A 27,322-nucleotide genomic window follows, 5' to 3' on the forward strand; every position below is an offset into this window, starting at 1 on the left:
TATTTTATGTTATATAATATAATAATTATATGTAATTATAATTATTGTAATAATTATAATATATACTATATGTCCAATTATATATTATATTATATAAATTATATATAGCAATATTGCTTTTATATATATAAGCAGTCCTATCTTTGCTTTTAGATGTGTAGTTGTCCAAGCCAGCTCTGTGGCCCGATGATTGGGGTAGCCAAATTTCTCATGGTTGACTGTGCAATTCAAGTCACAAACCCACTAGCTTTGCAAATGTGCAGAGCACATGTGCATGCACGTCCAGAGTCCTGAAAAGAGGGAGAGATGAAGGATAAAGAATGATTATGGCATGACTAGGGCCCATGAGAGGTGTTTTCCTCTCTCCCTCTGTCTCTCTGGTATGCATATGTGCCCTCTGGCCCTGCCTCACAAAAATGCAGTTGTCTCATAATTATCAGTGACTAATGCTCCCTCACTGTTGCCGTGAATCTTTAAAGACTTCTCTCTGCAAGGCCCAGCTGCAATGATGCACGCTGCAGTGGTGCTGAGACCTGGGCTCCACAAGCTGGGTCCAGGTGAGAATCCTGGGTTTGATTCGCTATCCAACCTACAGGCCAAATGTGGTGGTGTGCACCTTCCAGCAACTTGGTAGGCTGAGGCAGGAGGATTACCAGCTTAAGGCTGGTATAGTGTTGTGCGCCTGTAATCCCAGCTGGGAGTCAGAGATAGGATCAGAAAGACCCTATCTAAAGAAACACAACCTCCCATATGAGAATATGTTGCTATTCTCTTTTACATTAGAACTCAAACATGAGTTTAGTTGTCTGAAACCTAGGGTCAGTGGAGGACTTACCTGATTTCTTACCTTTTCCTTGCTAGGGTGCTTCAAACTCCACAAAGGTGTGGGAAATTGTGGTCTAAATGTGCATTTCTCCTTTGTTTTTGTTTTTTTGTTTTTATTTGTTTAATTTTATTTATTATTATTCTTTAATTTACTATAGGGCATGAGTGCCTACAGAAAAAGAGATGGAAGGAGGGAAGAAAAAAAAAGGAGGGAGGGAAAACGAGAAAGCAAGTCACCAGATTCAGGACTTGAACCATAGTTGGTCACATGAGAGTTCAGTGCCACAGCCACCATGCCACCTGCTATCCCTACCCTTTTGTTATTTAACAGGCACCAATAAAAAGATCTGGAATGTGTGGGTTGCCATACCATCTTATTTACTGCTGTTGTTTCTTTTAACATGGGAACTTCATAATGGATGGCTTTAATGATCACGATCTCCCTTTCCAGAAATTTATGAGATAGAAATTGAAAATCAAGAAAAGTGTGACCAGAGGGTAATAATGGAAGATTAAACTGAACCTGGAAACCCATCGTTTTCAACAAAATCTGCATTCCTTTTCTCCTGTTAGAGATTTTGTCCTGGTCATACTATCCAATAACACTTACAGCTATGGGAATGTTCTGTACCTTTAAAGGGACCAGCAGTTAGCCAATGTGGCTAATGTTGAGCACTTGAAATATGATTGACAAGGAAATTTATTTTTTATTTCATCTATGTTTAATTACTCTAAATAGCCATCTATAGCTTGTAGCTATCACACTGGAGGCAACTTCAGGCAACAGGATAGCTTTAGCAATAAATAATAAACTAACCAAAATATCATGAAGTGTATAAAAACAAATGGGGAGGGAATCCTACATCAGCACATCATGGCTCCCCATGTAGGATGCCCTTGCACGTGGCGATTAGCATTCTCTTAACCTTCTTATGTTTTGCGACTTGGTTTTGGAAAACTTCAGTGGGTGCTCCTGGCACCTGGGTGTCAGAAAAAACAGGACAGTGAAGAGAGAAACAGTCAGAACCAGCTGTCTTAAAAGTAGTAAGTCCAGACCTTTATTCTAAAAGCAGCTGTTAAAACAAACTCTCCTCTTGTGCATCTCCAAGTTCGAGTTCATTTTGGCAGTAAGTGTAGTTAAGGAGAAAGCATGTTTATCCATTCAGTGGGTTGACAGAGCAGAGCTTCACTGATGTTTTTTAGGAGAAGGCAAAGCAGAAAACACTAAGTAGCCACCTTATATAAGTTTAAATTCCAAAAGATCATTTTCTCTTTGAAGGAAATTTTTTAGGGAGGCAGCTTTTCATATTCACTGAACACAGTAAGTGAATTGTCTCCATCACTGGAATTGCTACCATTTAGCTTTGTCAACCTTGGCCTCTGCAGTGTTAAGACAACCCTCGTAGATTCATTATATTCAAACCTCATATTAAAGCCTGTCCAGAAATTTAAATTTATGTGAGAACATCTATTGCATATTGACTGATCGTATCATCAGTTATCTTTTCCAGTGGCCAGATAAGAATTTTTTTTTTCCTTTAGGGCAACATCCTGAATTAAACTATAATTCAGCCAGTGGCCTGTTTTTTGTTTGTTTGTTTTCGATAGGACACGTGTTCACTGAAGAGTGAGAAAAAGAGAGAGAGAGAAGAGAAGAGAGAGGAGAGAGAGAGAAAATGAGAAATCACCCCCAGGGAATATGGTCATGCCATAATCTCTTCTCTTGCATTCTCTTCTTGGGATTTTGGGCTTGCATGCACATGTACCTGGCATTCTTTTCAAGGTTCCAGGTCTGGTACTTGAACTGTGCAGTTAGCCATGTGGGATCCAGCCACCTTAACCTCCACTCCACCTGCTTGCTCTCTGAGTGGTCTGTTTCTTAGAAACACATTAATCTAGGACCAGCAGTTAGCATAATGGCTATGTTGCTGTACTCCCATGTAGTCGATCAACCGCGGTTCAAGTCCTGGACCTGGTGGCTTAAACTCACACTGGGCGCATGTGTGTGCTTGCCCAAGATCCTGAGAGAAGAATGGAGGAGAAGGGATTGTGGCGTGGCCATCCCCCCTGGGGAGTGATTTCTTGCTTTCTGTCTTTCTGTCTCTCTCTGGTGAGTGCATACACCCTATAGCAAAAAACTCTCAAAAAAAAAAAAAAAAAAACCATACACATTAATCTATTATGCTCATTCTCAGGTTGTCTAAGCACCAAAACAAGAAAAAATTCAAATAATTGTTCCTAAACAGCTTTCTTCTAAAATAGCTCAAAAAGTGATGAATTGATAGTTTCAATTATCTGCAAAATAGCTTATTTTGCACAGTGTATTTTCTTCCATAATTATAGAGAGGACTTGGATTTTTTTAATCATAACAGCTACATTTTGGAGCACATATTTTGTGGTAAGAATTATGCTAAGTAATATATCTGCTATCTCATTTAACCCTATCTACTTGATGAAGTCAGCACCACCAGAGAATTCTAGGTCATACTGCTAGAAGGTGGCTGAACCAGGATTTGAACTGAGAATTTTCTTACTTCAAATCACTGGTTTTAACCAAGATATAGCCATTTCATTTCATTGTATAATTGGTAAAATGGCAAAATGCTACCTCTGTGGAAAGAAAATGTTTAAATTTAGCTTTTTTGTTATTCAAGATTATAACTACTTAAATATCTTGGAATTAATTGAGCTTTTTACAAATTTTGTTCAAGGGATCAACAAAATAAATAAAATCAGAAATGAATATAGGATAATTACTCCTCTTAAAATTAAACCAAGTAAAAGGCAGGATTTAGGGCTTTGAGAATATTCGAGAATAAAAGCATTCAGTATTCACACATTGGGTGATATTTCTGACATTTTAGTAAGCAAAGAAAAATAGAATAATGTGAGGTAATAAAATTTAACTGTTTTCTTTATTCAGTAGATATATAGATAATCAGGAATAGGTCAGAATTTGTTAGTGTCAGTGGGGATTTTGCAGATGTCTGTGGAGACGAGGTTTTTTGTAGAAAGTAAGATGCTATCGTACTACAAGTTAATTACAAAACAAAGGTAAAATTTAAATGTATTAAAAACTGACCTCACACTAATAACTTCTAATTAAAATACAATAAATGTATTGAAATGTCTCCAAGACTATTTCTTGAGCTAAAACTAAGCAATAGTCATTGAACTCTTTTGACAAAGCTAAGCCATGTTTAATCCTATTGTTAGGACAAGCAACCACTTTGAGTTTGGTCTTTGCATTTGCTTCTTTTTTCACCTCTCATTCTCCCAGCTACCACTGGATTGTTTGACCATGTGGTAGGTGAAAGATTATGGTTTAGGATCTTGGTAAGATAAAGAGAGGTGAAATATTACAGAGAATGATCAAAATGGGTTTTTATCTTTTCTTAGCTAGGACAGAAGAAGTTAGAACCAACACATTTCAAGTGAAAAATCAGTTTCCCATATCATTTACTTCATTGCCCCAAACCTTCATTTCCTCCTGGCTGATGAGGCTCACAGTTCAAGCTCTGGGCCTTATTCAAAGCAGGCATGCTATAAAAAATGTTATAATCAGTGAATGAATAAATGAACTTCAGAGCTGAATTCCTTATGATATTGACTTAGAAATATGAAAATGAAGAACTAACTGGTAAGAGTGAATCAAAAAGAAAGACTTAAGATTGTGCAGTGGTGCTACATCAGTAGTGATATCCTAAGTTGGGGAGTTGTATGATGTTTATGTATATTATGTATTTATGTATTTTATGTAGGAGAATGTCCAACACTAGTGTTGGAGTTGATGAGTATTATGCCCTAAATTACTCTAAAATCGTTCAGGAAAAGACTAAATGATTATGGCATATATTGAGATAGGAGGAGCAAATGTGAAATGGTGGCACTTTGGGCCTCCGAAAAAGGGGTAAGAGAGAGCATTATGAGGGTCTTGCAATTTTTCTGTCAGTTTGAAATTTTTAGAGTAATTTTTTTTATTCTATTGAAGAAACATAAATTTGTTCAAAGTGCATGTTTCCCTTGGCAAGAAAGAAAGAAAGGAAGGAAGGAAGGAAGGAAGGAAGGAAGTAAAGAGAGGTGAAATATTACAGAGAATGATCAAAATGGGTTTTTATCTTTTCTTAGCTAGGACAGAAGAAGTTAGAACCAACACATTTCAAGTGAAAAATCAGTTTCCCATATCATTTACTTCATTGCCCCAAACCTTCATTTCCTCCTGGCTGATGAGGCTCACAGTTCAAGCTCTGGGCCTTATTCAAAGCAGGCATGCTATAAAAAATGTTATAATCAGTGAATGAATAAATGAACTTCAGAGCTGAATTCCTTATGATATTGACTTAGAAATATGAAAATGAAGAACTAACTGGTAAGAGTGAATCAAAAAGAAAGACTTAAGATTGTGCAGTGGTGCTACATCAGTAGTGATATCCTAAGTTGGGGAGTTGTATGATGTTTATGTATATTATGTATTTATGTATTTTATGTAGGAGAATGTCCAACACTAGTGTTGGAGTTGATGAGTATTATGCCCTAAATTACTCTAAAATCGTTCAGGAAAAGACTAAATGATTATGGCATATATTGAGATAGGAGGAGCAAATGTGAAATGGTGGCACTTTGGGCCTCCGAAAAAGGGGTAAGAGAGAGCATTATGAGGGTCTTGCAATTTTTCTGTCAGTTTGAAATTTTTAGAGTAATTTTTTTTATTCTATTGAAGAAACATAAATTTGTTCAAAGTGCATGTTTCCCTTGGCAAGAAAGAAAGAAAGGAAGGAAGGAAGGAAGGAAGGAAGGAAGGAAGGAAGGAAGGAAGGAAGGAAGGTAGGTTGGTTGGTTGGTTGGTTCTGGGCTTTTTTCAGGACTTTAAAAATTCTGACACGTTTTAGGAAATGTTTGAATCTCAGATTTGCTCTCTAACATGATGATAAAAGGAGTGGATGCTGCAGTCAAAACTCAGTAGAATAGAATCTCTCCCACTGTTTTATTGTCTTTTTCTATGATTTTCTCTTTCCTAGCAACCTCCTTTCTCTTTCTACTCATGCAGCTGAACTAAAAGGCCCTGGAAATGATGTATGTTTCGCACTCCTTTTCCTGTGGAAATTCAGACCTTATTACAAGTCTTGCTAGTAAATAGAAATCAATATCTGACCATATGCACACTTCTCTTTTTTTAATCTACTGCTACCCAGATTCCTTTAAAAAAAAAAAAAGTTTCCCAAAACTGTGTCCTATTTGTTTTTTTGTTTATTTGTTTGATTTTTTTTTGAGCTTAAAATCAAGAAAGCTCTCACCCAGCCAGCTCACCTATTCATGCATAGCCATATGCACTTTGTTAGGAAAATCATTGCTTCCTTCTGATGGCTGTCTTTGAATCAAGCATGACACATTCAAGACCCCTTCAGGATGGAAGATCAGGGACATGGTGTCAAAGAGGAAGTGTTGGCCAGAAGAACATTTTCGATGATTGTAATGATCTTCATTGTTGTGCACATCACATTTTCTGTAGATCTGGGCTTCTCAGTCCTTTTAGCCTAAACCCCTGACTGTGTTGGAGTGCTATTCAGCAACCTTTTATACCGCCTATTCTCAAAGCAGCTGTGTGCCTCACCCCCACCAGGTCCATTAAAATCAATCCTGTTTTGACAACTCGTTGCAGGACTTTCTGAGAATCTTAGCTTAATTCAGTGGTTCTCAACTGGGGGTGATTTCTTACCATCCAGAGGACATTTGTTAATGTCTAGAAACAGCTTTGGTTATTACAAATGGGAATAAAGGTACTGCAAGCATCCAGTAGATACTTTTGGTGGAGACCAGAATAGTGCTAAAGCATCCTACAATACACAGCATAGCCTCTAACAACAAAAAATTGTCCTTCTTGAAATCTTGAAATAGTGCCTGAGTTGAGCTACCTGGTGAGCAGATGGAGGAGGCACATTCAAAAGCCTTGTGGAATACCCCTAGTTAGTATTAGAGGGTTCTCTGTGGCAAGTTGAATTTCCTATTAAACATGATGTAAGATCTACAAGACTGACAGAGGGTCAGTCAAATCCAAACATGATTCTCCAGGATGAGCTGAAAATGGGAGGTTTCAAATTTGTGTCATGAGACCATGAATTTATATACTAACAAGCAGCATCACTCATCTTAGGGAGGGTGATGGGAAGGGGCAGATGTTGCATATATAAATACAGATATGCTCAATATGACCAATAGACATTCTGCATGATGAATTTGGTAAGAATGATCAACTTTGGAAAGATTGGACATTTCTAAGAAATTAAGAATTACCCCTGAACATGTTCATAACATTAGGATTGTTCCGATAGTACGGGTAGGTCATATACATAGGTTATGTTTCAAATAAAACTTCCTTATTGTTGATAGAATTGGCACATATGCAGTAGGCCAGCAATTTCTAAAAGTGGGTCAGACTTGAGTGTCAGAATTGCATATTTAAGTTTCTCTTCTGGAAACTCTTTGGAGAATAGCATTAATTCTAAAGAGGATTTTACCTAAGAAGTAGGAGACTAGGTTTCTGATGAGGGATGATGATAGTGGTACATAATATAGCCCATGGATCATAAATAGAAATGAAGTAGGGTTTCCCCCACCTCACCACTATTGACATTTGTTATGAGAGGATGTTCTGGACATTGTAGAATGTTGAGCAGACTCTTCAACCCCTCCCTACTAGATGCCAGTAGCATACCCTCTAGGTTGTGACAACGAAAAATGCCATCAGACATTGCCAGAAGTCCCCGTAGGTAACAGTGTCACCTTCTGGTAGTTCTACAGATATTTTACAGTCAAATGTCCCTTTTTATATTCTTTTTTATTTTAGAGAGAGAGCTTTGCTATAGGGTGTGTGTGCTTGCCAGAGAAACAGAGAGTCAGAGACAGTGAGAGAGAAAGCGAGAAGTTACCCACTAAGGGAGATGGCCACTCCGCAATCCCTTCTCCTCCAATCTCCTCCTGGGATCTTGGACCCACATGTACACACGCCCAGCATGATTTTCAAGCCACCAGGTCTGGGACTCAAACCACAATAGGCTATGTGGGAGTCTAGTGATATAACCACTATGCCATCTGCTAGCCTCTTTCTTTCCATATTCTTAAGGGTGTTAGATGGGCCAAATACATTTGATATCAGTTCCTATTTTCAAAGAGAAGCCTTTGAGGTTATAAAATTGTTCCCTTCCTCCTCTTGGGAAAGAAAAACTGTTATGTTCTAGAGAACACCAAGTTTTCATAGTCAGTTATTTCACCACCAGTTTTTTTTTTCTTTCCTTCTTTTTAACCCATCAGAAGAAACTATACAGAGGTGATTTGCTTTTCCAGATGTGCAGACTTAATGTGGCTTTTCTACATATGAACTTCTAGGAAAAAAAGTCTGTAGGCCCACCTCTCCATAGTTCCTCATTTTTCCATTTTGTTGATCTTCCCTGCTCTAGAAAATGACAAATACTATATATTTGCCAACCCAGCCCCCCAAGCCACACAGACACATACACAGGAAGAATAGTAGGTGCAACTTTTGAGAGATCTGAGGGTCAGAGAACATTTTAGATGATTCATCCCTTGGTCCTATAAGGAAAATTAATCTCAACTCCTCTCCTGTAAAAAGGTCACTAACAATGACCATAAACACTAGTAGAGATGCCAAAGCTTTGAGAGTAGAGAAGAAATCTGTCAGAGGAAAAGCAGACAAAATAAACCGAAGACATTGTCATCAACCTCAGAAATGTTATGATGGGATGGATATGAGCTCTAATGAAATACTGGATTTTCACCATAATGTTGAAACTTTATTTGATGGAGGATCACAGAAATTTTTATTGTGTCTGGGTATGCAACGTAGAGATCTTGGTTCACCATAAGGCTGATGAGTGCCATTTTCTAGAATTAATTTGAACTTAAAATTACCAATGGATTTTGTCAGTAGTCCTTTCAAGTTAAGAACTGAATCTTGACCTTCTAGGATGGTATCTTTGGGGACGACAACAACCTGACGTGATACTCGTAGTGAATGATGGTATCACTGGCTTAGAACTAAACTTACAATGTTAGTCTTGCATTTATAGGGCAGTGTAATAATTTAAATTCCTAGCTTCTGCCACTTGTCATCTGTTTGTCTTACTTTACATTCTCAGATAACCATCCTTTTAGATGCCCCTTGTGAAGTATTTAGTTCTATAGCTATGAATTAAACATTAAATTACAAGAACATTGAATGAACACAGGAGATTGGAGAGAGAAATCATTATTCATTTGGACTTTAAAATAAACTGAACACTATACAGAATGTATGCTTAATGCTTAAGCATTTCTATGAGTTTAATGGCTCCAAGTTCTAGTAGGTACTGTTCATTCACTCATTCATGTGTACTTGATATAACTTATACTTCCATAATAACTTGAGTGTTTTTTATAAACCAGACACTGCTTTAGGTACTTGGGATTTTGCAATAAATAATATACAAAAAAAACCCCTTGAACTCATCAAACTTACATTCTAGTGAGAAGAGGGGAAAACCTACAAATAAAAAAACAAAAAGAGTAAAATATATAGTATGAAAGAAGGTGCCATAAATAAAAATTAAGTGTGAAGGATAGGGAATAGCATGCAAGACGGGGTAGGAATTTTAATTGTAAGAAGGTTTGGAGAAATCTCCATTAAGAAAGTGACATTTGGGACCAGCAGATGGCATAATGGTTATGTTGCTGGACTCCCATGTAATAGACCGCGGTTCGAGTTCCAGACTCAGCAACTTAAAACTCCTGCCGAGTGCATGTGTATGCGTGCCCAAGATCCCAGGAGGAGAAGGGGTTGCAGTGTGGCCATCCCCCCGGCAGATGATTTCTTCACTTTCTGTCTTTCTCTGTCTCTCCAGTGAATGCACATACCCATAGCAGAAATCTCTCTTAAAAAAAAAAAAAAGAAAGAAAGAAAGAAAGAGAGGGGCTGGCAGCTGGCGTGGTGCTGGCAGCTTGGGTGGTGCTTAAGGTCGCTGGTCTCCAACATGGCTAACTGCTGTTCAAGTCCTGGACCTGGCGGCTTGTTTTCTCACTTTCTTTCTCTCTCTCTCTGTCCCTCTTTAGTCAAATAAATAAAGTTTAATAAAATACTTTTTTTAAAAAAAGAAAGTGACATGTGAGCAAAGATATGAGAAAATATGAAAGTGAGTCGTGGCTATTCAGGAGAAGAATATTACTGGTTTAGTCCCAGAGGCAGGTGTATGTCAGGAATAACTTAGCAATAGCAAAGAAGCCAGTGTGGACAGAATAGAGGGGGAGTGGGAGGGAGGATATGAAATGATAGGTAAAACCAAGGGAGAAGAACATGCCGGTAGACTGTGGAACTGGGAAAGGTAGAAGAGAGTTAGACCATTGGAGGAATTTTTGCTTTTACTTTGAGTGAGATGGGAAGAGAGTTACACCATTGGAGGAATTTTTGCTTTTACTTTGAGTGAGATGGGAAGCTTATGGATGGGAGCTGAATAAAACATGAATAGATTTTAAGAGGATGACTTTGAGTTCTGACTTCAGTGGAGGCTATAAAGCAACAAAGATGGAAGTGGCAAGATCATTAGGAGATTATGGTGGTAACCCAGGTAAGAGGTCATAGTGGGTTAATGACTGTAGTGTTAGGGGTCAGTAGAGGTAGGATTCTAATGTATTTCAAGGTCATACCAAAGGATTAGCTGAGAGTTTAGGTGTGGGATACAAGAGGAAAAAAGGAGTCAAAATGGCTCCAATTTTAATTGGCTGGATAAGTTTGATTGACTGGATAAGTTTAATTGACCAGATAACGATGAGTTTCCATTAATTGAAATGGGGAAGTCCAAGAAGGACAGGTTTATGGAAGAAGACCAGAACGTCTGTTTTGAACATGTTAAGTGTTCATATCTCACACTTTGCCATCACTTCATGACTCTGTTGAGTGGAATTGGAGATAAATACTTACAGTAGTTAAACATCTTGCATAACACAACAAGGGAAGAGCTAGTACTGGTTAAACCAGGTCTAACTAGCCCCCATACTGTGTTTGTAATTGGCATGATCTGCTTCCATACTTGGATTTCCATTTGAATAAATCTCAGAGTATTATAGAAATAATTTACATTTGCAGAAAGCCCTCAACCATAATTTTAGCCACTTTCATGCCAAAGCCTTCATGTTGTGAACCACTTACATCTTAACTCATTTTTATTTCTCCTCCTTGTTTCCTTTCTGAGTAGTATTTTGAGCCATTTGTTTACCAATTGGTAGGCAGAAGAAGACCAGTAAAACCACAAGACTTGAATAATACATGTTGAAAGTGACTATGCTACCCAGACTCCCTGTAGACCAATGCACAGTTGGAGTGTGAGCATCTATTTCAGTAATAGTTAATAAAATGACCTTTCTTCCTCTTGCTGAGATACATTTCTCTGGGAACAGGCTCAGATATATATGCACATTCTCAGTTCTGTGGTGGCATTCAAAAGCAAATTAGTTACATAAACTGCTTCCCAGAAAGTTATAAATTTCTTAGTACAGTGTACTTGACATGCTGCCTGTCAAGGGGCTCTTTACATAGTGGGCTCCTGGAGAAAGAGCCAGACAGGCAGAGAAAGCAAGACTGGATGAGGCAATTAAATGAACTCTGTCTTGGTGGTGTCTTTTACATAACTGACTGACTTATAGATAGCTCTTTGAGAAGAGGATCAGGTTTAAGAGGTGGGTATAGGTTAGGCACATGAGAATCCACCAAGAAATTGCATGGGTTGCTTTTTTACAGAGGCATTCCCAAAGACAGTTGACGTTTTCCAGTTCTGTCCCTGAATGCCTTTGACAGTAGTTTAAGTGATCAAGTGGGTCCACACCAGCACTGACATCTGCTAGCAGACTGACATCTCCAGGTAGCCTTGAACCCTCCAGCCCTAGCCTTCTATCACAGTCTACCTTTAGAGTACAGGAAAGTTTTGGTCACCGTCCCCACTTACCATTATTTTCTCTTCATTTACTCAAACATTACTTTACTTACCTTTGGAACAACTGAGAATAAGGATCCTAGAACAAATATCTTAGCCATTAACCTCCCCGTCTTCCAGACTGCATCCATAAATAAGCCTGTGGCAGGCACAGAGTGGATCTTTATATCATCTTCACCTCTTTCCTGAAAAATGCCAACACCATTATTCACCTGAAGTCAGGTTACAAATGATCATCAGGTATAACCTTGGATGGAAAAAGAAGTCCTACAGAAATAACCAGAGTGTAGTAATAGGGAATAAAATGGTGTGTTTGGGGTAATAGGTCTGGTCATATAATATGCCTCATATTCCAGGGTTGCAGTAGGCTGCATCAGGTGCTATCCTTCTTGATGGGGGGTGAAACAGTAATATTTGCATGCTTGCAGAACAACAACCACAACAGCAAAAAAACAAACAAACAAACAAAAAACAGAATTTGAGTTTCATATTGTGTGGAACTGATATTATATACTGGTACGTTTGATGTTTTAAAAAATTTCCCCTCTACTATGAAGTCATTACCTAGTAAAACTGAAGCTACCCCTAGGGGGCAGCTGGACAGCCTTTTACCTCATAATTCTTGGGGGGTCCTGGGAGATGAAAAGCACAAATACCTCTTACTTTCTCCCCTTATTTGCCTAGCCCCTTGGTCTCCCGTGCTAGGTATACACTAGCCCACTTACTTGGCTCTCGTATTGACAGCAGCCTTCCAGTGCACTGTAAGAGTTGACATGTGAATCTTAGCTCCTTGTCTTATACTTTTGTAGCATTGCAAAGTCTGGGCTGCTGTGGGCAGTGGAAGTGGGGGGAGGATGGTCTGATGCCCTATCTGGGTGGGATAATTGTGACTCCCACATCCGCTGTCCTCTGTGGTGTTCCCTGCCAATTTTGTGTGTTCTCAGCTTCTTTTCATGGTAATAAGTACCAGGGTGGTCCTGGACATAAACAGCCATCAGGCAGGCCTGTCAGCCCGGACTTTATGCCCTGAAGTCATAGCCCTTGTTTCCTGGTGAAGCTTTCTCTACCTTCCTGCTCAGTATTTTGGTTCCCGGTGCCCCTGATCAGAACCATTATTGTTTTGTAAGAAGCCCCATCAACCCCCCCCCCCAAATGGGTTCACATCACCCTAAGGAGATATGCATTTAGACAAAGGACTGTGACACCTCCCACAGTCAAGCTGAGAATAGCACGGAAGTGAATGAATATGTATTTAGTAATGGTTCTCACTATTGCTGATTTTGTGCCTCAGGGCATTTAAGGAAATAACAGCAACAAAATGATAAATCTTAATCACTTTGAGATAATAAGGAACAGAGAAGACAGAGTAGAAAAGTGATGTGGGAGTAAGACATGCCATCCTTCTTTTTCTTGCATTGGTAGGAAGAGACTGTATTAATAATTAAAAAGTCTTTAAGAAAACAAGGAACTGCAGAGGGGATCTTCCACATTTATGCTCCTCTGTGGATTTCACTGTGACCTTTGGAAAGGAAAGCACTTTATCCATTCATATGGGTGAAATTTTGTTAGACTAAGCCCCACCTTTACCCATCAATGCCTATATTAGAATGTTAATCTTGGACTCCATTACTCAATAAATATTTTCAGAAATACTCACCTTTCCCCCTCTTTTATTCATTATTTGGTATGTGTGTATACACATGAGAGTGAAAGAAAGAGAGATGAGCACCCTAAACAGGGTCTGTTTATGTTGTAATCTCCTTCCTCCAGTCCTCTAGTCCATTGGATCCAGAGCATTCACACGTGTGCCAGCATATTTCAGACTGGCCCAGCTGGAGATTCGAACCATGATCTCCATGTGGGACCTAGCTTCTCTGGAGCAGTACATTATCACTGTGCCATGGGGGCAGCCCCCAGTTCAACTGTATGTTAAGAGCTATTCTAAAAGACCCCCACTGAACAGAAGTTGTACTGGTGGTGATGGCCAACATGTATTATTTTTATGCTATCTGACCGAAATATTCGGAACTTTGCATGCCTTGTCTTACTCATTGTAACACAACAAAGTGGTTATAGATACTATCACCCATGTTATAAAGAATTAATCTGAGATGTTAGAGTTAAGTCACTTGCCCCATGGCTTCATGGCAAGATGGCAGATAGAATTCCAACCCAGATCTGAGACCAGCAGTTAAGCGTAATGGCTATGTCGCTGGACTCCCGTGTAGTCAACCACGGTTTGCGTCCCGGACCCGGTGGCTTAAAAAACTCACACCAGGTGCACGTGCATGTGTGCCCAAGATCCCGAGAGGAGAAGAAAGGAGAAAGGATTGTGGCTGGCCATCCCTCCGGGGGGTGATTTCTCGCTTTCTGTCTCTCTGTCTCTCCCTGTCTGGTGAGCGCATGCGCCCTATAACAAAAGCTGCTCAAAAAAAAAAAAGAAAGAAAGAAAGAATTCCAACCCAGATCTGTCTAATTTCAGAACCTCTCCTGCATTTTAGAGCAAGGTAAAAATGAGCACACCTTGTAGCCAGCTGTCATTTCCTGTGTTGTCATCTCTATCTGGCCAGCCCTGGCATTTGTTCTGAACTGGTGACTTAGAACAAGAGGCAGTTAACAGGACCAGCAGTTAGCATAATGGCTATGTCGCTGTACTCACATAGTCAACCACCGTTCGAGTCCCGGACCTGGTGGCTTAAACTCATGCCAGGCGCATGTGTGTACGTGCCCAGAATCCCGAGAGGAGAATGGAGGAGAAGGGATTGCGGCATGGCCATCCCACCTGGGGGGTGATTTCTCGCTTTCTGTCTCTCTGTCTCTCTCTGTCTGGCGAGCGCACATGCCCTATAGCAAAAACCTCTCCAAAAAAAGAAAAAAAAAGAACAAGAGGCAGTTATACTCACTCTTACTTGCATTGGTGTTGGCAGTCCCTCCAAGCCACAGATGCAGAATCTGTGTCTGCCTTGGCTGTTCCCTGCTCATCCTGCTCACTTTATATGAGCATGCTGAACTTGGAATAGAAGGAATAGGGGATAAAGTTAGTTGTGGTTCCTGAGCAACATGCAAAACACCAAAATCTGGCCACAAACCCCAATGTGATTGACATCAGATACTGTTCTGTTCTAGGAACCACAGCTTCCTAAGCCTGCATCTCCTCTTTCCTTGCTGTGTGACTTTGAGCATGCCATATCTCCTTTTCTCTTGTCTTCAATTTGTTAAATAAATAGACAGACTGAACAGTCTTTCAAATTTCCTGCAGCTTAAATCTTTGAAAAATTAGTTCTTGGCGAATTAGCAGGCAAAACTTGCAACCTGCAGTTCTTTATTCATAAATTTGCAAAGAGCCACTCATCATTCAGTGGAAATGGTCATTCTCTATGTGACATCAGGCAGGCCCTATGGTTTAATAAACCTTCGAAAATGGCCATTATAAAAAACAGGGTCTGGTTTTGGTCAATAGAAACTGTAACCCTTATTAATGTGATTGTATATTTGGTTTTTATAGTTTCTTTATTTCCAAGGCACTAAAGGTATTATAGAAAGAGTATTAATATCAAAACTGCAGGTCAAGTATGCCTTACCTAAAATATGCTCAGGACCAGAAGTGTTTAGGATTTTGAAATTTTTTGGATTTTGGAATATTTGCATAGACAAGATGAGCTGTCTTGAGGGTTGAACGCAATTTGTTTTATTTTTTTTTCTTTTAAAGAATTATTTTTATTTAACTTTATTTACTTATTTATTTTAATTTGACCAGAGAGGGACAAAGCAAGAGCGAGAGAGAGGGAGGGAAAGTAGAAAGTGAGAAAGCAAGCTGCCAGGTCCAGGGCTTAAACCACAGTCGGCTATGTGGGACTCCAGCACCCTTAAACCACCACATGACCTGCTGGCCCCTGGGTAGGACCCAATTCTAAACAAAATCCATTTATGTTTCATGTAGCCTGAAAGTAATTTCGTGCTATACAATATTTTTCTATTGCAGCATTTTGTCTGTGACCCATCATATGAGTTTAGGTGTGGAGCTTTCCACTTGTGGCATTATTTTGGTGCTCAGAAAGTTTCAAACTTTGGAGCATTTTTGAATTTCTGATTTTTAGATTAGGGGTGCTCGCCTTATATTAACATTTTATAGCCACTCTCTTTCTGGGAGACTGAGAACCAAAGGGCTCTAAAATAGTCTTAAGAGACATGTCTTGAGATCCTTGCTTTTTTGGGGTAGGTATTATCTTAATTAGGCTCTGTTTCCATGATAGTTTAAGGGTAAAAATGGTGACTCTAGAAATAACCATGCTATATTTAAAACTTAACTCTGCAGTTTTCTGACTGTGATCCTGGGCATAAGATGTCACCTCTTTGCCCCTCAGTCCCATATCTATAAAAACGAATCCTAGGTAGTACCTTCTGTTGAAATTAAATGGAGGAAAAACCAGTTCTTAATATGTCCTGCCCATATTAAGAACTCAATAAAAGGTAGCTAGTATGATTTTCAGTAGTTCTACTCAAATGGAAAAAGTATGTTTGGAGTGGTCTTTTTGAATCTAACTTGTTCCAAATTAGTTCAGCATTGGCACTGTCAGTCAGATTCCAGGTGGTTCTTTCTTTCTGACCTTTATAAAACATGACATTTAGTTTACAATACACTTCTGTGGGGCTCGTAGCTTTCATATATTCACTTATTCCCATAAATATTTGCTGACTGGCTTCCAAGTGGAAAGCAGTAAATAACCATAGGTGAGTTGCTGCTACTATCTTATTCCCTATGTGACAAGCCCATATGATCTAGGGCTTCCAGTAAGAAATGTTTGAAACTCTGATCTCAAAATCTATATTCTTCTACTTATACTCCTTTTTCAGTGAAGCAGTAGGGCAAGCTAGTATCTTTTTGCCTTTCCCAATGGTGTGCCAGCTCATGCCACATTCACTTCATTTGTCACCATAATTGGCAAAGTCAGTCCTGAACCTTGGGCCCTCTCTGATAGCACACTTTGCAGATGAGATTTGACTTTATGTTTTGTTATGTAAGTCAAAATCAAAGTGGAATCAAGAGTTTGTTGTTGTTATGAAAAAGTAAACTAAACATTCCCTCCCCCCCCTTTTATAAAATTTTCTAGAGGGTGTGTATGCTCACCGGAGAGAGAGAGAAAGTAAAAAAAAATCACCCCCATGGGGGACCATCACACCACAGTCCCTTCTCTTCCATTTTTCCTTTTGGGATTTTGGGCATGCATGCACATACGCCCAGCATATTTTTCAAGCTGCTGAGTCCCAGACTTCAGCTACTTGTTCAACCATGTGGGATCCAGTCAACCTTAGGCACCCTCCCACTGGCCAGGCCACAGCTGAATATTTTTATTTTTTAAATGAAGTGGTTTACATGTTGCTGTAGTATGACTGGGTCCCCCAAATTTTATGTGATTTAAATTTGGTCATATTGTAAAAATATTATAAGGCCGATAACTTTATCTGACTATGGTGTTAAAAGTGGGAGAGGGCCTCCCAACGACCTTGGAAGGTAAATAAAGTAATTAGGATTAAATGATACACCCCACTCCCACCAACATGGTTGAATCCTATAAGAAGAGGGAGACAGGCCTGAGCTGACAGAGGCATGGACACATAGACATAGACACACAAGCTCTTGCCGCTCATCATGTGGTGCCCTGTGCCATCTCAGGAAGATCCTCACTAGCTGCTGCCCCTTGACTTTGGACCTCCAAAAGCATGAGTTAAATAAATCCCTCTTCTTTATTATTCAATGTGGCATTCAGCTGTTAGGACAAAAAGTGGACTAAAATAAGTGTTATGATACTTTCATACTCTATAAAATCATTAAGGCCTCACATAGTAATTAATAGAGTCTCTGTCCACTATTTAGAGTGATTGTTAGCTACCTCTTTATCAAAAATAATTAGATGAGAAGAATCTTGCCTTAACTTGGCAGTCGTTACAATGTATGTCATTTCAGTCCGTGTTTCTCACCTGCTGCCAGCCTACCCTGTGGTGGAAAATATGACTAGCTTATCAGTATCCCTCATTACACATTTCATGGATATGGAATGTCATCTCCCTAGAGCACTGGGAGATGAGAATCACCTAGATACATAGAACTGTAACCAGGCCCCAACTGCTAACCTACATGGACCAGGCACCTGCTGTTTTTCAGGCAGTCCTGGCTTCATCCACTTCAGTGCTTTCTAGTGCCCCAGCATCATCTAGCCCTACCAGGATCCTTCTTCTGGCCAGATTCTGTGTGTACCTCTGACCTCCACCCTCTTCTTATTCCATATTGATTCTTTATGATATTCTTACCAGCTCTGTGTAGGACTCCATCTTCAATTGGATATCTAGGCCCTCAGCAGTTAGGGATCTCATTCTTGTTAGGTCATCAACCTTTCTCTTCTAGGCAGATATACCAGGGTTGTTTGCTGGCTTCTTGATTGAGAGAACATGTCCTTTAGTATAAGTGAGAGGTCCAGTGCAGGGTACTCCTAAGTCCAGAAATAGCACATTGGACCCAAATCCGTCTGCACCATATCCAGAGCTACTACTGGAGAGAAGCTCTTGGTAGAGGTAAGAACCAGCTTCCCACATCTAGAGTTTCATTTCTACCAGATGAATTGAGATGCAGTGATTTCAAACTCTTTGACGTTAGTGGGAAATGTTAACACAATGTCAGAACAAAGCTCTACATTCCAACATCCCCTTCAAATTGTCTCACAGAAACAAAAGTTTGAAAGCCTAGGCATTTGGGATGCTGACCTTGGTGTAATGAGAAGAGATTATATTGTTTGGGAGTCTTAATCAATGTTAGTGGGGTGGGGGTTTCATTCTCTTAAACAATCTCTCAAGTTGTCTCTGTGTCCTCAGAGGAAAAAAGTCAGAATCCTATTGGCAAACTGGGACGCTATTTCAACTGCATATTTAAAGAATTAAATGTTCTTGAGAACATGAACTCTCAGATACAGAGCCAATAAATAATATGTACTAGGTGACGCAATGCATTTAACTATTATAGCTCAGTGACATATGTTGATGTGAAAGATCTGGAAGTGATCAGGTAGAATTTCTCTGAGAATATAAGAGCTGAAACTTGTGTTTATCTGATTTTCAAAATGACAACTCTTTATGAAGTCATACTAGACCCATTAATAAACCTGTTAGATTTGAACATTTCCACAAGCAGCTGCTTTTCTTCACTAGTAAGTTAGAAAGCATTAAACGAAGAATGTTTGCTATCAAATTAGATACCTTGAGAATTTCTCAGTGACTTTTAGATCTTAATAATTGTAGGCAACTAATATTGTGCAATGAGTGATACATTTTTTTCTCCAAGTCATTTCCATTCAAGAGCCCAAATAAGAAAAACACACATAAGAATGAGTGGGGTACAGCTAATTCAGATACTTAAGAGATTTTTAAGGTATATTTAGAAGCTACTTTATCTATCTTCATTAGCCGTAGACGTTGGCTGCACCAATGGTATACCTCAGTTGTTTGATAATTTAACTATTTTTCATTGTACTGTTAAAGTTCCCAACAGACATATGTCCACTTGTGTTGGAGTCACAGGGGAAGCAATACATAAAGCATTGAGATTATACCATTTTGAAAACACAGTTATTTCCAGTAATAGTCTCTATGAGTTCAGTGGGGTTGCTGGAACAATTGAATGGAATAATGCATATATAGCCTTGGGCAATGCAGGTACATGATGGATGTGATAGAGCTACACCTTTTTAAATTCTACCTCTATGAATTGTAGCCTACTTTTAGTCTGTTTATTCTAATGACCACAATAAAGTACAAAATCAGTATTTTCATCAACTCTCGTTTTTCCTTCATTATTAAGAGATAGCTTATTTGGACAGTTTGTATATTGAAATGACTATCCCTAAGGACAGATTTGCTTTCAATTCACCTGTGCATATTTGATTACTTTTAAGACTTTTTTTCACTCTAATAAAGCAAATATTATCACCCATGATTTCATATTATTTAGGCCTACCTCACTTCCTGCAAATAAATATATCTTTGAAATCAAATTCATTCTTACAGCCTAAGATCTGGCTGGTCTGACTCTAGGGAATGCCCAAGGAGCCCTTTTTCAAACACTTCAGCCTGTTTGTTACATAGTACTCATCTCAATGAATAGTCATATTAATTAATAATATTCATCTCAATGAATAATCATATTAATAATATTAATAATCATATTAATAATAATCATATTAATAATTGTAATTTTTGTTACAACTTGATTCAAGTCAATTTCTTTACTGGTCTGTAAACTCTATAGAAGCAGGGATTACTTCAGTTTTATTCACTACTGTATTTCTAGTACTTTGCTTAACTTTCTAGAACTTGGTAGATTCCAAAAAAATTACACAAATACAAAGAAGTCTTTTAAAAGCTCATGGAAAATATGTATTATGAAAAAAATTATTCATGAATTTCAAAAATGTTTGCTTAAAAATAAAATGCTTTAATTCCAATCCTATGAACTTTTTGAAGTCCTCTCTAAATATTGATTGATCAAATAATGTTTGTTGAAGAAATGAATGAATTCATCTCAAATTTTCATTGTGTGCCTTTATATATTTTTTTGTCAAAATGACATTTTAAAAATATTAAAATTGGTCACCAGTAATAAGGATTCTTTATGTGTAAATCATTAAATATGCTTAGAGATTTGCAGGGTTACATCTAGAAAGTTAATTCTAAAATCTTTGTAAAAGTATATCTCCAAGTTCTGTATATATTAAAACCCTGTGGGCTAAATGATGAATATTTTTGTTTTATTGTAAATATTCAAATTGGGCTTCTTCCTTTCATACTGTATATTTAGATTTTCAGAATGACTTCTCCAAATCATAATATTTATAAGATTAGGATTCAAGTGAAAACTGCAATGATTCTACTTCCTAAAGTAAAAAGTTAAAGCCAAACGTATTAATATATGTATTTTAAATTTCTCTATCATCTACTATTGAAGTTTTTTATAATGGTTTGTGTTTACAAGAAAAACAACTCTGGCACATTAATGAATGATATAACTTTGATCATACTTGATAATAGTGGTTGAATTAATATTAGGCTCCTTGTTTTACATGGTGCTATTTATCTATTAGGTCTCAAAGGACACTTTGGTAATTTAAGATAACAAAATCACAAAGTTAGCAGGGGAAATAAGAAATATTGAATAGAGGGATATGTCACTTGAAATCTATTTTCATTGTATTTTCACATTTTGCTCTTCATTCTTAAATTCATTTCCCTCTCAAAAGTGAGAACATTATATTGAGAAATAATGTGTCTTGAAAACCTGAGCCAGCAGCTTATGATCCAAGTGGTAATGACTTCTGTAATTGCTAATGAGGCAATGGGCATGGAATATCTCAGTGCACTCTTTGTGGCCTGCCTCTTGCCTGTTCTACAAGAAGCTGTCACACCAAATTTTTGTCTTGACTCCATGGGCACTTTGATTCCTAAACCTTTCTGAGAAACCTAATCTGAAATCAAAGTCAAGTTTCTCAGATGTGGTCAGACAAGGTCACATTTAAAACAGTCCAATGAACTTGCAGCTCAGAGTTGAAAGGTAATGCCTCTCTCCTGAAATTGGCATGGACTTACCTGCTATTTTACCTCTCAGTTTCTACATGCTTTTTCCAACCTCTTCCCAATAAACTGGGAAAATGAGAGCTTACCCTCTGGAAAATGGTTGAGGAGATTCCTTAAATCATTTAATTAAGAAATTGTATAAAGTTTATATTTTAGAAATGCACTTTTATCCCAATCAGTGAATCACGAGGCATTTTGTTCAAGAACTGTCTTCCTGTTTCTTAGCAGGACTTCTATAAGTCACAATTTTATAGAAATGTCAGGTTCATACACTTTATTTTTGGCCTAAATTACTAAGATTTACCCACACTGTAGAATGAGTCATCAGGCCATACAGGATTGCTGCTATACTGCTGTGGATACATTTTTTTCAATGCCATCTTCCTTCCCTTTTTAGCCTTGAGATATTATCCATTAAGGTACTGGAAAGGTGGGAATGATGACTCTCATTAGGCATGATCTTAACATCTCAAGAAGCAGGTTTTTATCAAACTCCATGTGATTTACAGAACAACAACACAACCTTGCCATTGCTTTATATTGCAGTGCTCTGTCTCTTGTGGTCGAGGGCATAAACAACGAAATGTTTACTGCATGGCAAAAGATGGAAGCCATTTAGAAAGTGAGTACTGTAAACAGCTTGCTAAGCCACATGGGCACAGAAAGTGTCGAGGAGGAAGATGCCCCAAATGGAAGGCTGGCACTTGGAGTCAGGTGAGCAATGCTTCCCCTCTAACGACTGTTTCCTTATCTTTGGCCACATGGCTGACGCTAGTGTGTTCACTTGTGTTCCTTATGCTTGGTTTTTTTTTGGTTTCTGGGTTTTTTTTCTTTTTACCAGAGGGCACATGTGCTTGCCACAGAAAGACAAAGAGAGAGGGAGAGGAGAAAGTATCCCTCATGGAGCATGGTCACACTGCACTCCCTCCATTTCTCCCTCCTTTCGGGATTTTGGGCATGCACATTCATGCATCTCATGTGTTTCTCAAGCTGTCAGGTACAGAGCTACCCTGTTTTGTCTTTCATGGGCCATCTTGGGAACTGGGAAGGAAGAATCTTTACCTGACCTTGGGACAGTTGCCACAGCCCTGGGAGCTTTGGGTAATACCACCACAAGTGGTTGTGAGGATGGATTCTAAGTTGTCATTTAGCACAGAGTAGCCTCTCAGTGCTTTCTGGGTGGCATTTTCTTTAATTCACCACTTAGAAAACCACTAATTTAGATCATACTAAAACTGACTATGGTCTCTTGGCAGGATATGAGTGTGAAGTTACCTTGGAGGTTTTAGTAAAAAGAGCTGTATTAGTATTAGGAAATATTTCTGTCTGTTTGCTTATTTACAACAAATCTGAGAGACAAAAGGAAGAGTTCTCTGTTGTTTTCTAGCTATGTGACCTTAAGTGGTTTGTTTAAACCTTCCTAAGCCAACTTCATATGTTTTTTTATGAGGACTTAATGCAATAGTGAATGCTAAGTGCCTGTTTGTTTGGGGGGTCTTGAATCAACAATAATAGGCTCTCAAGAATATAGTTTGTTTGGATGAATGTGATATATATATATGGGGTGGGGAAGTGGGTGAGTACTCAAGACACTGACTATAGTTAGACTACACTACTTCTAAACATTTGGTAAACTATTCAGGAACTGAGTGTAAAAGCTTCCTTGTTAAACCTAAAAAAGGAACTTTAAAAGCTTTCATTTACCTATAAGCACTGGATATATGAACTGGTATCATTCATATCTAGTCCTTTGAGTGGTTCTCTGAACACCATGTTTGTACATTTTCTCAGCTTGGTTGAAGGTTCTAACTTGAGAGTAATAAGGCTCAATTTCCCTTAAAATATTCTGTATTCAGGGAACCAGCAGTTAGCATAATGGCTATGTCGCTGGACTACCACGTGGTCGACCGCGGTTTGCGTCCCGGACCCGGTGGCTTAAAACTCACACCGGGCACGTGTGCGTGCATGCCCAAGATCCCGAGAAGAGAATGGAGGAGAAGGGATTGCGGCATGACCATCCCTCCCCAGGGGTGATTTCTTGCTTTCTGTCTCTATGTCTCTCTCTGTCTGTCTTGCGAGCGTACACGCCCTATAGTGAAAATCTCTCCAAAAAAAGAAAAAAAATTCTGTATTCAATGCTGATCCTACTCCCATTGATCTGATTCATTGAGCTTTTATTCTATTTGTGATTCTTCCATGTGATGAAGAATCACACAGATAATCCTGAGGACTGTTGGGAAGATGGGTAGCTTCTAGAATTGATTTTTCCATAGCCTGGATCTTGATTTCTAAGGCCCTTATGGAGCTTTGGATGCAGCGATATTAACAAGGGGAGGATTTGATACTTCCATTTCCATGTGACTTAATGGAAAATTCCTTCCAAAGTCTGAATTATTTTTTCTTGCTTGCTTTGAGTTGACATCTTTGTCTTCCACATCCCTCACTCATATTCTGCTTCACAGAAATATAATACATAGTGCCTCGTTCCCCAGGCCAGTAGCCTCATTTTTCTAAAGGCATTTATCATAATGAAACATGGGTGTTTTTGCTTGGTTTGTTGTTTGGTTGGTTGTTTTCATTTAACAGAGAACCTGTACGCAGCCAGAGCTGGTTCCTCCTTTAGCTTCCTTAAGGGAGCACATTCAAGATAGTATTTCATACTGGACATCCTTTTTAATGATTCCTCTAAGTGACCACTGTTATCTGTTAACCTCCGGCTTTTTTATTTTTGGAGCTATTGGATTCATGTAAAAGCCTGCAGCTAAAATTATTTAAGATACCACTCTAATTAGCTTGTTCTCTTGTAGACTTTCATGCTCTATTACTTTTCTTTATGTTTCTTGGCATCTACTTATCTGTTTGCATTTCTCACTGAATATTAACTTCAGAGCATGTATAAGATGATGATTTTAAAGGCCAGTTTATTCACTAAAAAGACAATTAAAAGAATCTCTTGCTCTTTACTGGTAAACACAGAATACATTTTTACTATAGTATCCTGTTATCTTGATTGGATGCCTAAAATTGCTTACAAAGCTAGGATGATTAGATTTAAATGTTGAGGGTCTTTGTGAACATAAAGTTATAGGATTACCAGAAGGTCTCCTCTGGGGGAAATAAATATATATATGCATCTGTTCCAAACCTTTGCTTAGAAAAGTCTTACCTTTGTAGAAAACACAAAGAAACTCAATTATGTAATGGTCTATGGCCAGCTCTGTAATGTCCTGATTTTATTTGTAGAAATTAATCATAAAAGAAGACAAAACAAGATGCTGCATGGGTAAAATTTGATTTGTGCAATTGAAAAATGTTCCTGAAAATAATCACACCCAGTGGTTGATGAAGAAAGGTGGTCTGCATGATTAAAGATTATTGACTTACTAATGATCAGTGGTAAACAGGAATATCCCAAAGGCAGCAATACTAAGGAAGAGAAATGATTGTCCATTTGCAGCAAAGTGCAGAAGATTCTATATCTGGTCCTTCTTTTTTTCTGCTGGTAGTTATGTTCCTACCCTCTTGTCTTCAAGGTAGGACAAATAATAAGTGCAGTTTCTCATCATGTCAGAAATGTCAGATGATATTAAGACTATCGGATATTGGAATAGAAAACTATGATAGCCTTGCTAATCCTTCATAGAATCTTCCCTAAAATTGGTATTTTTAGGATTAAAGTGGAATATATGCGTCTTTTTGAAATCTTGAATTTGTAAAATAAACTTTGTTTTTGGGAAAATGCCCTCACTGAAGTCCTAAAGGATTTTTTTTTCACCTCAAACGTGCATCATCAATCTGTTTAGATGATTTTGATCGAAAGTAGAGGGATGCCCATGAAATTTTAAGACAAAAATTAGCATCAAATTCTTGATTCAGACAGATAAATGTGAAGATTGTATTCCCATGATGCAAAAGCATTGTAGAATAATTTTTTAAACTACTTATCCCATTCCTATTGAAAAGTTTCTTTTTAATGAAGATCAGAAATTAAAAAAAAATAAATGATCAGATTAGAATGAAGGTAACACTTGATCAATCAGCAGTCAGGGATTTATTCAGTGAACTCATGCAGCATTTTTTTTTTTTTTTTTTTTTTTAGATTTTTGCCATAGAGTGCATGCACTTGCCAGAGAGAGACAACGAGAGGGATGGCCAGGGGTCCAGGGCTGTGGCCATGCCACAGTCCATTCTCCTCCATGCTCCTCCTGGGATTTGAGGCATGCATATACCCACATGATTTTCAAACTGCCAGGTCCAGAATGCAAACTGCAGTCAGCCATGTGTGAGTCCAGTGCCTTAATCACCATGCCACCTGCTGGCCCCCATACACCAATCTTAAGATGCAGGTCTTTCTCACATTTTGAATGGGCCTTACAGTGGAATGCCAGGATTTAATTAATAGCCCTTGTTTTCTTTCATAGTGATACAAAATATAATGTTGTGTCTTATAGTCAATGATGTCTTAGATTCACTGGCATAAAAGTGAATTTTAAAAGATTTACAGTGCTAATGCTAACATGGAAACAGGCAAATTGTGCACTAACTCTATGAGTTGTTCATGATTAAGACTGTTCTTATAGAAAGTTCAGTTTGTTTGTAATGTCTGATTCTGAGGTATTCTTTAGGTGTTTAATGATTTGTGCTACATTTATTTTGTTTTTATTTAACTGTGAGCATTAATGCTGTGTTTTTTTACTATAGATCTTTTTACATGCTATTGTAATGCAAAAGGATCATCCTAACACTGTATTTAAAAATTGGGAACCAAATTTAACCCACTGTAGCTGTGCGATGTTGCTTAGGACAAAGTTTACTTCATTTTTTTTTTTTTTGGTTTGGTTTTTGCTTGAGCTAGGATGATTATCTCTGCTCTTTGTTTTGTTTATCTGCAAAGTGTGTGCCTAAAAGGTATACTAGGAAATATAAGAGATATTTTATGCAAAATGCTTTTCACAGAGCTAAACTCTCAACTGGGGGTGATTTTATACACCTTAGGACATTTGGCATTGCCTGGAGACAATTTTGGGGGTGAGAACAAATGCAGCCAGAGTCTAGTCGGTAGATCTGGTGGTGCTGCTAGCCTTCCTACAGTGCACTGTACAGTTCTCATGACAGTGACGTGTTGAGAAACCCGTATAGAATCTGGTATGAATTGAGAAGGTTTATGTGTGACTAGTGTGCTGGGCATTTGCTTTTCAACAATTTGAATAGCTGACATGTAAATATTTTCTCAGAAATATTTAAAACCATACTTTTTCTGCTGTTACAGAGTCACAAACAAAGTTATACAAAATTATAAGAAATATTTTGAACATTATCTTTAAAATTTACTATTTTGAAATTTTGAAAGTTGTTTATTAACTGTCAAGAACTATGGAGTATGAGCAAAAAAATTTTTTTGTATGTAAAGTAAATGTGGAAACATGTAATAATTAATTATTTAAAAAGAAAGAAAAGGAATCTGGTATGTAGTAGGTGCTCAGTAAAAGTTTGCTATCATTATTTATGAAAGCTGGTTTATATATTAGGTCATCAGGAAAGTCAGGACGTGTTTTTCTGTGAAAAAATGCGTCATGACTTCCCTGACGACCCAATAGTTACTTTTCAAGCTAATCTCTCCTTTAAAGTAATGTTGCCACCAACATTTTAGCAGTAATAGTGGAAGATAGTGTATGTAAAATTCTTACTGAGTTTACAGTATGTATTATGATTCACCAAATACCAGAAGTTCCATAGAGCTTCTTTTTATCTGTGGAAATAAGTATCAAGTTCTTCCTTTAAGTTGGCGAGTTCTGCATACTAGTGTTGCACAGTAGGGAGTAGAGAGAGGTGAAACATAGCTCCCAGCTCAGTCGTTCAGAAGTGAATATATCTACTTTCAAATCTACACAAATAGACTGCC

General features: G+C 38.2%; 1 protein-coding gene across 2 annotated transcripts in view; it reads left to right on the forward strand.

The window, feature by feature from the left end:
* Positions 1–27,322, forward strand: part of ADAMTS9 (ADAM metallopeptidase with thrombospondin type 1 motif 9) — a 190,574-nt gene that overhangs the window by 121,209 nt on the left and 42,043 nt on the right. For both annotated transcript variants that reach the window (XM_006158026.3, XM_006158025.3), the window contains one exon: positions 21,967–22,134. In XM_006158026.3, coding sequence (XP_006158088.1) covers positions 21,967–22,134 — 168 coding nt within the window. The remainder of the gene's footprint in view (positions 1–21,966; positions 22,135–27,322) is intronic.

The sequence above is a fragment of the Tupaia chinensis genome, unplaced genomic scaffold, assembly GCF_000334495.1.
Source record: "Tupaia chinensis unplaced genomic scaffold, TupChi_1.0 Scaffold000569_1, whole genome shotgun sequence".
Taxonomy (NCBI): Eukaryota; Metazoa; Chordata; class Mammalia; order Scandentia; family Tupaiidae; genus Tupaia; species Tupaia belangeri.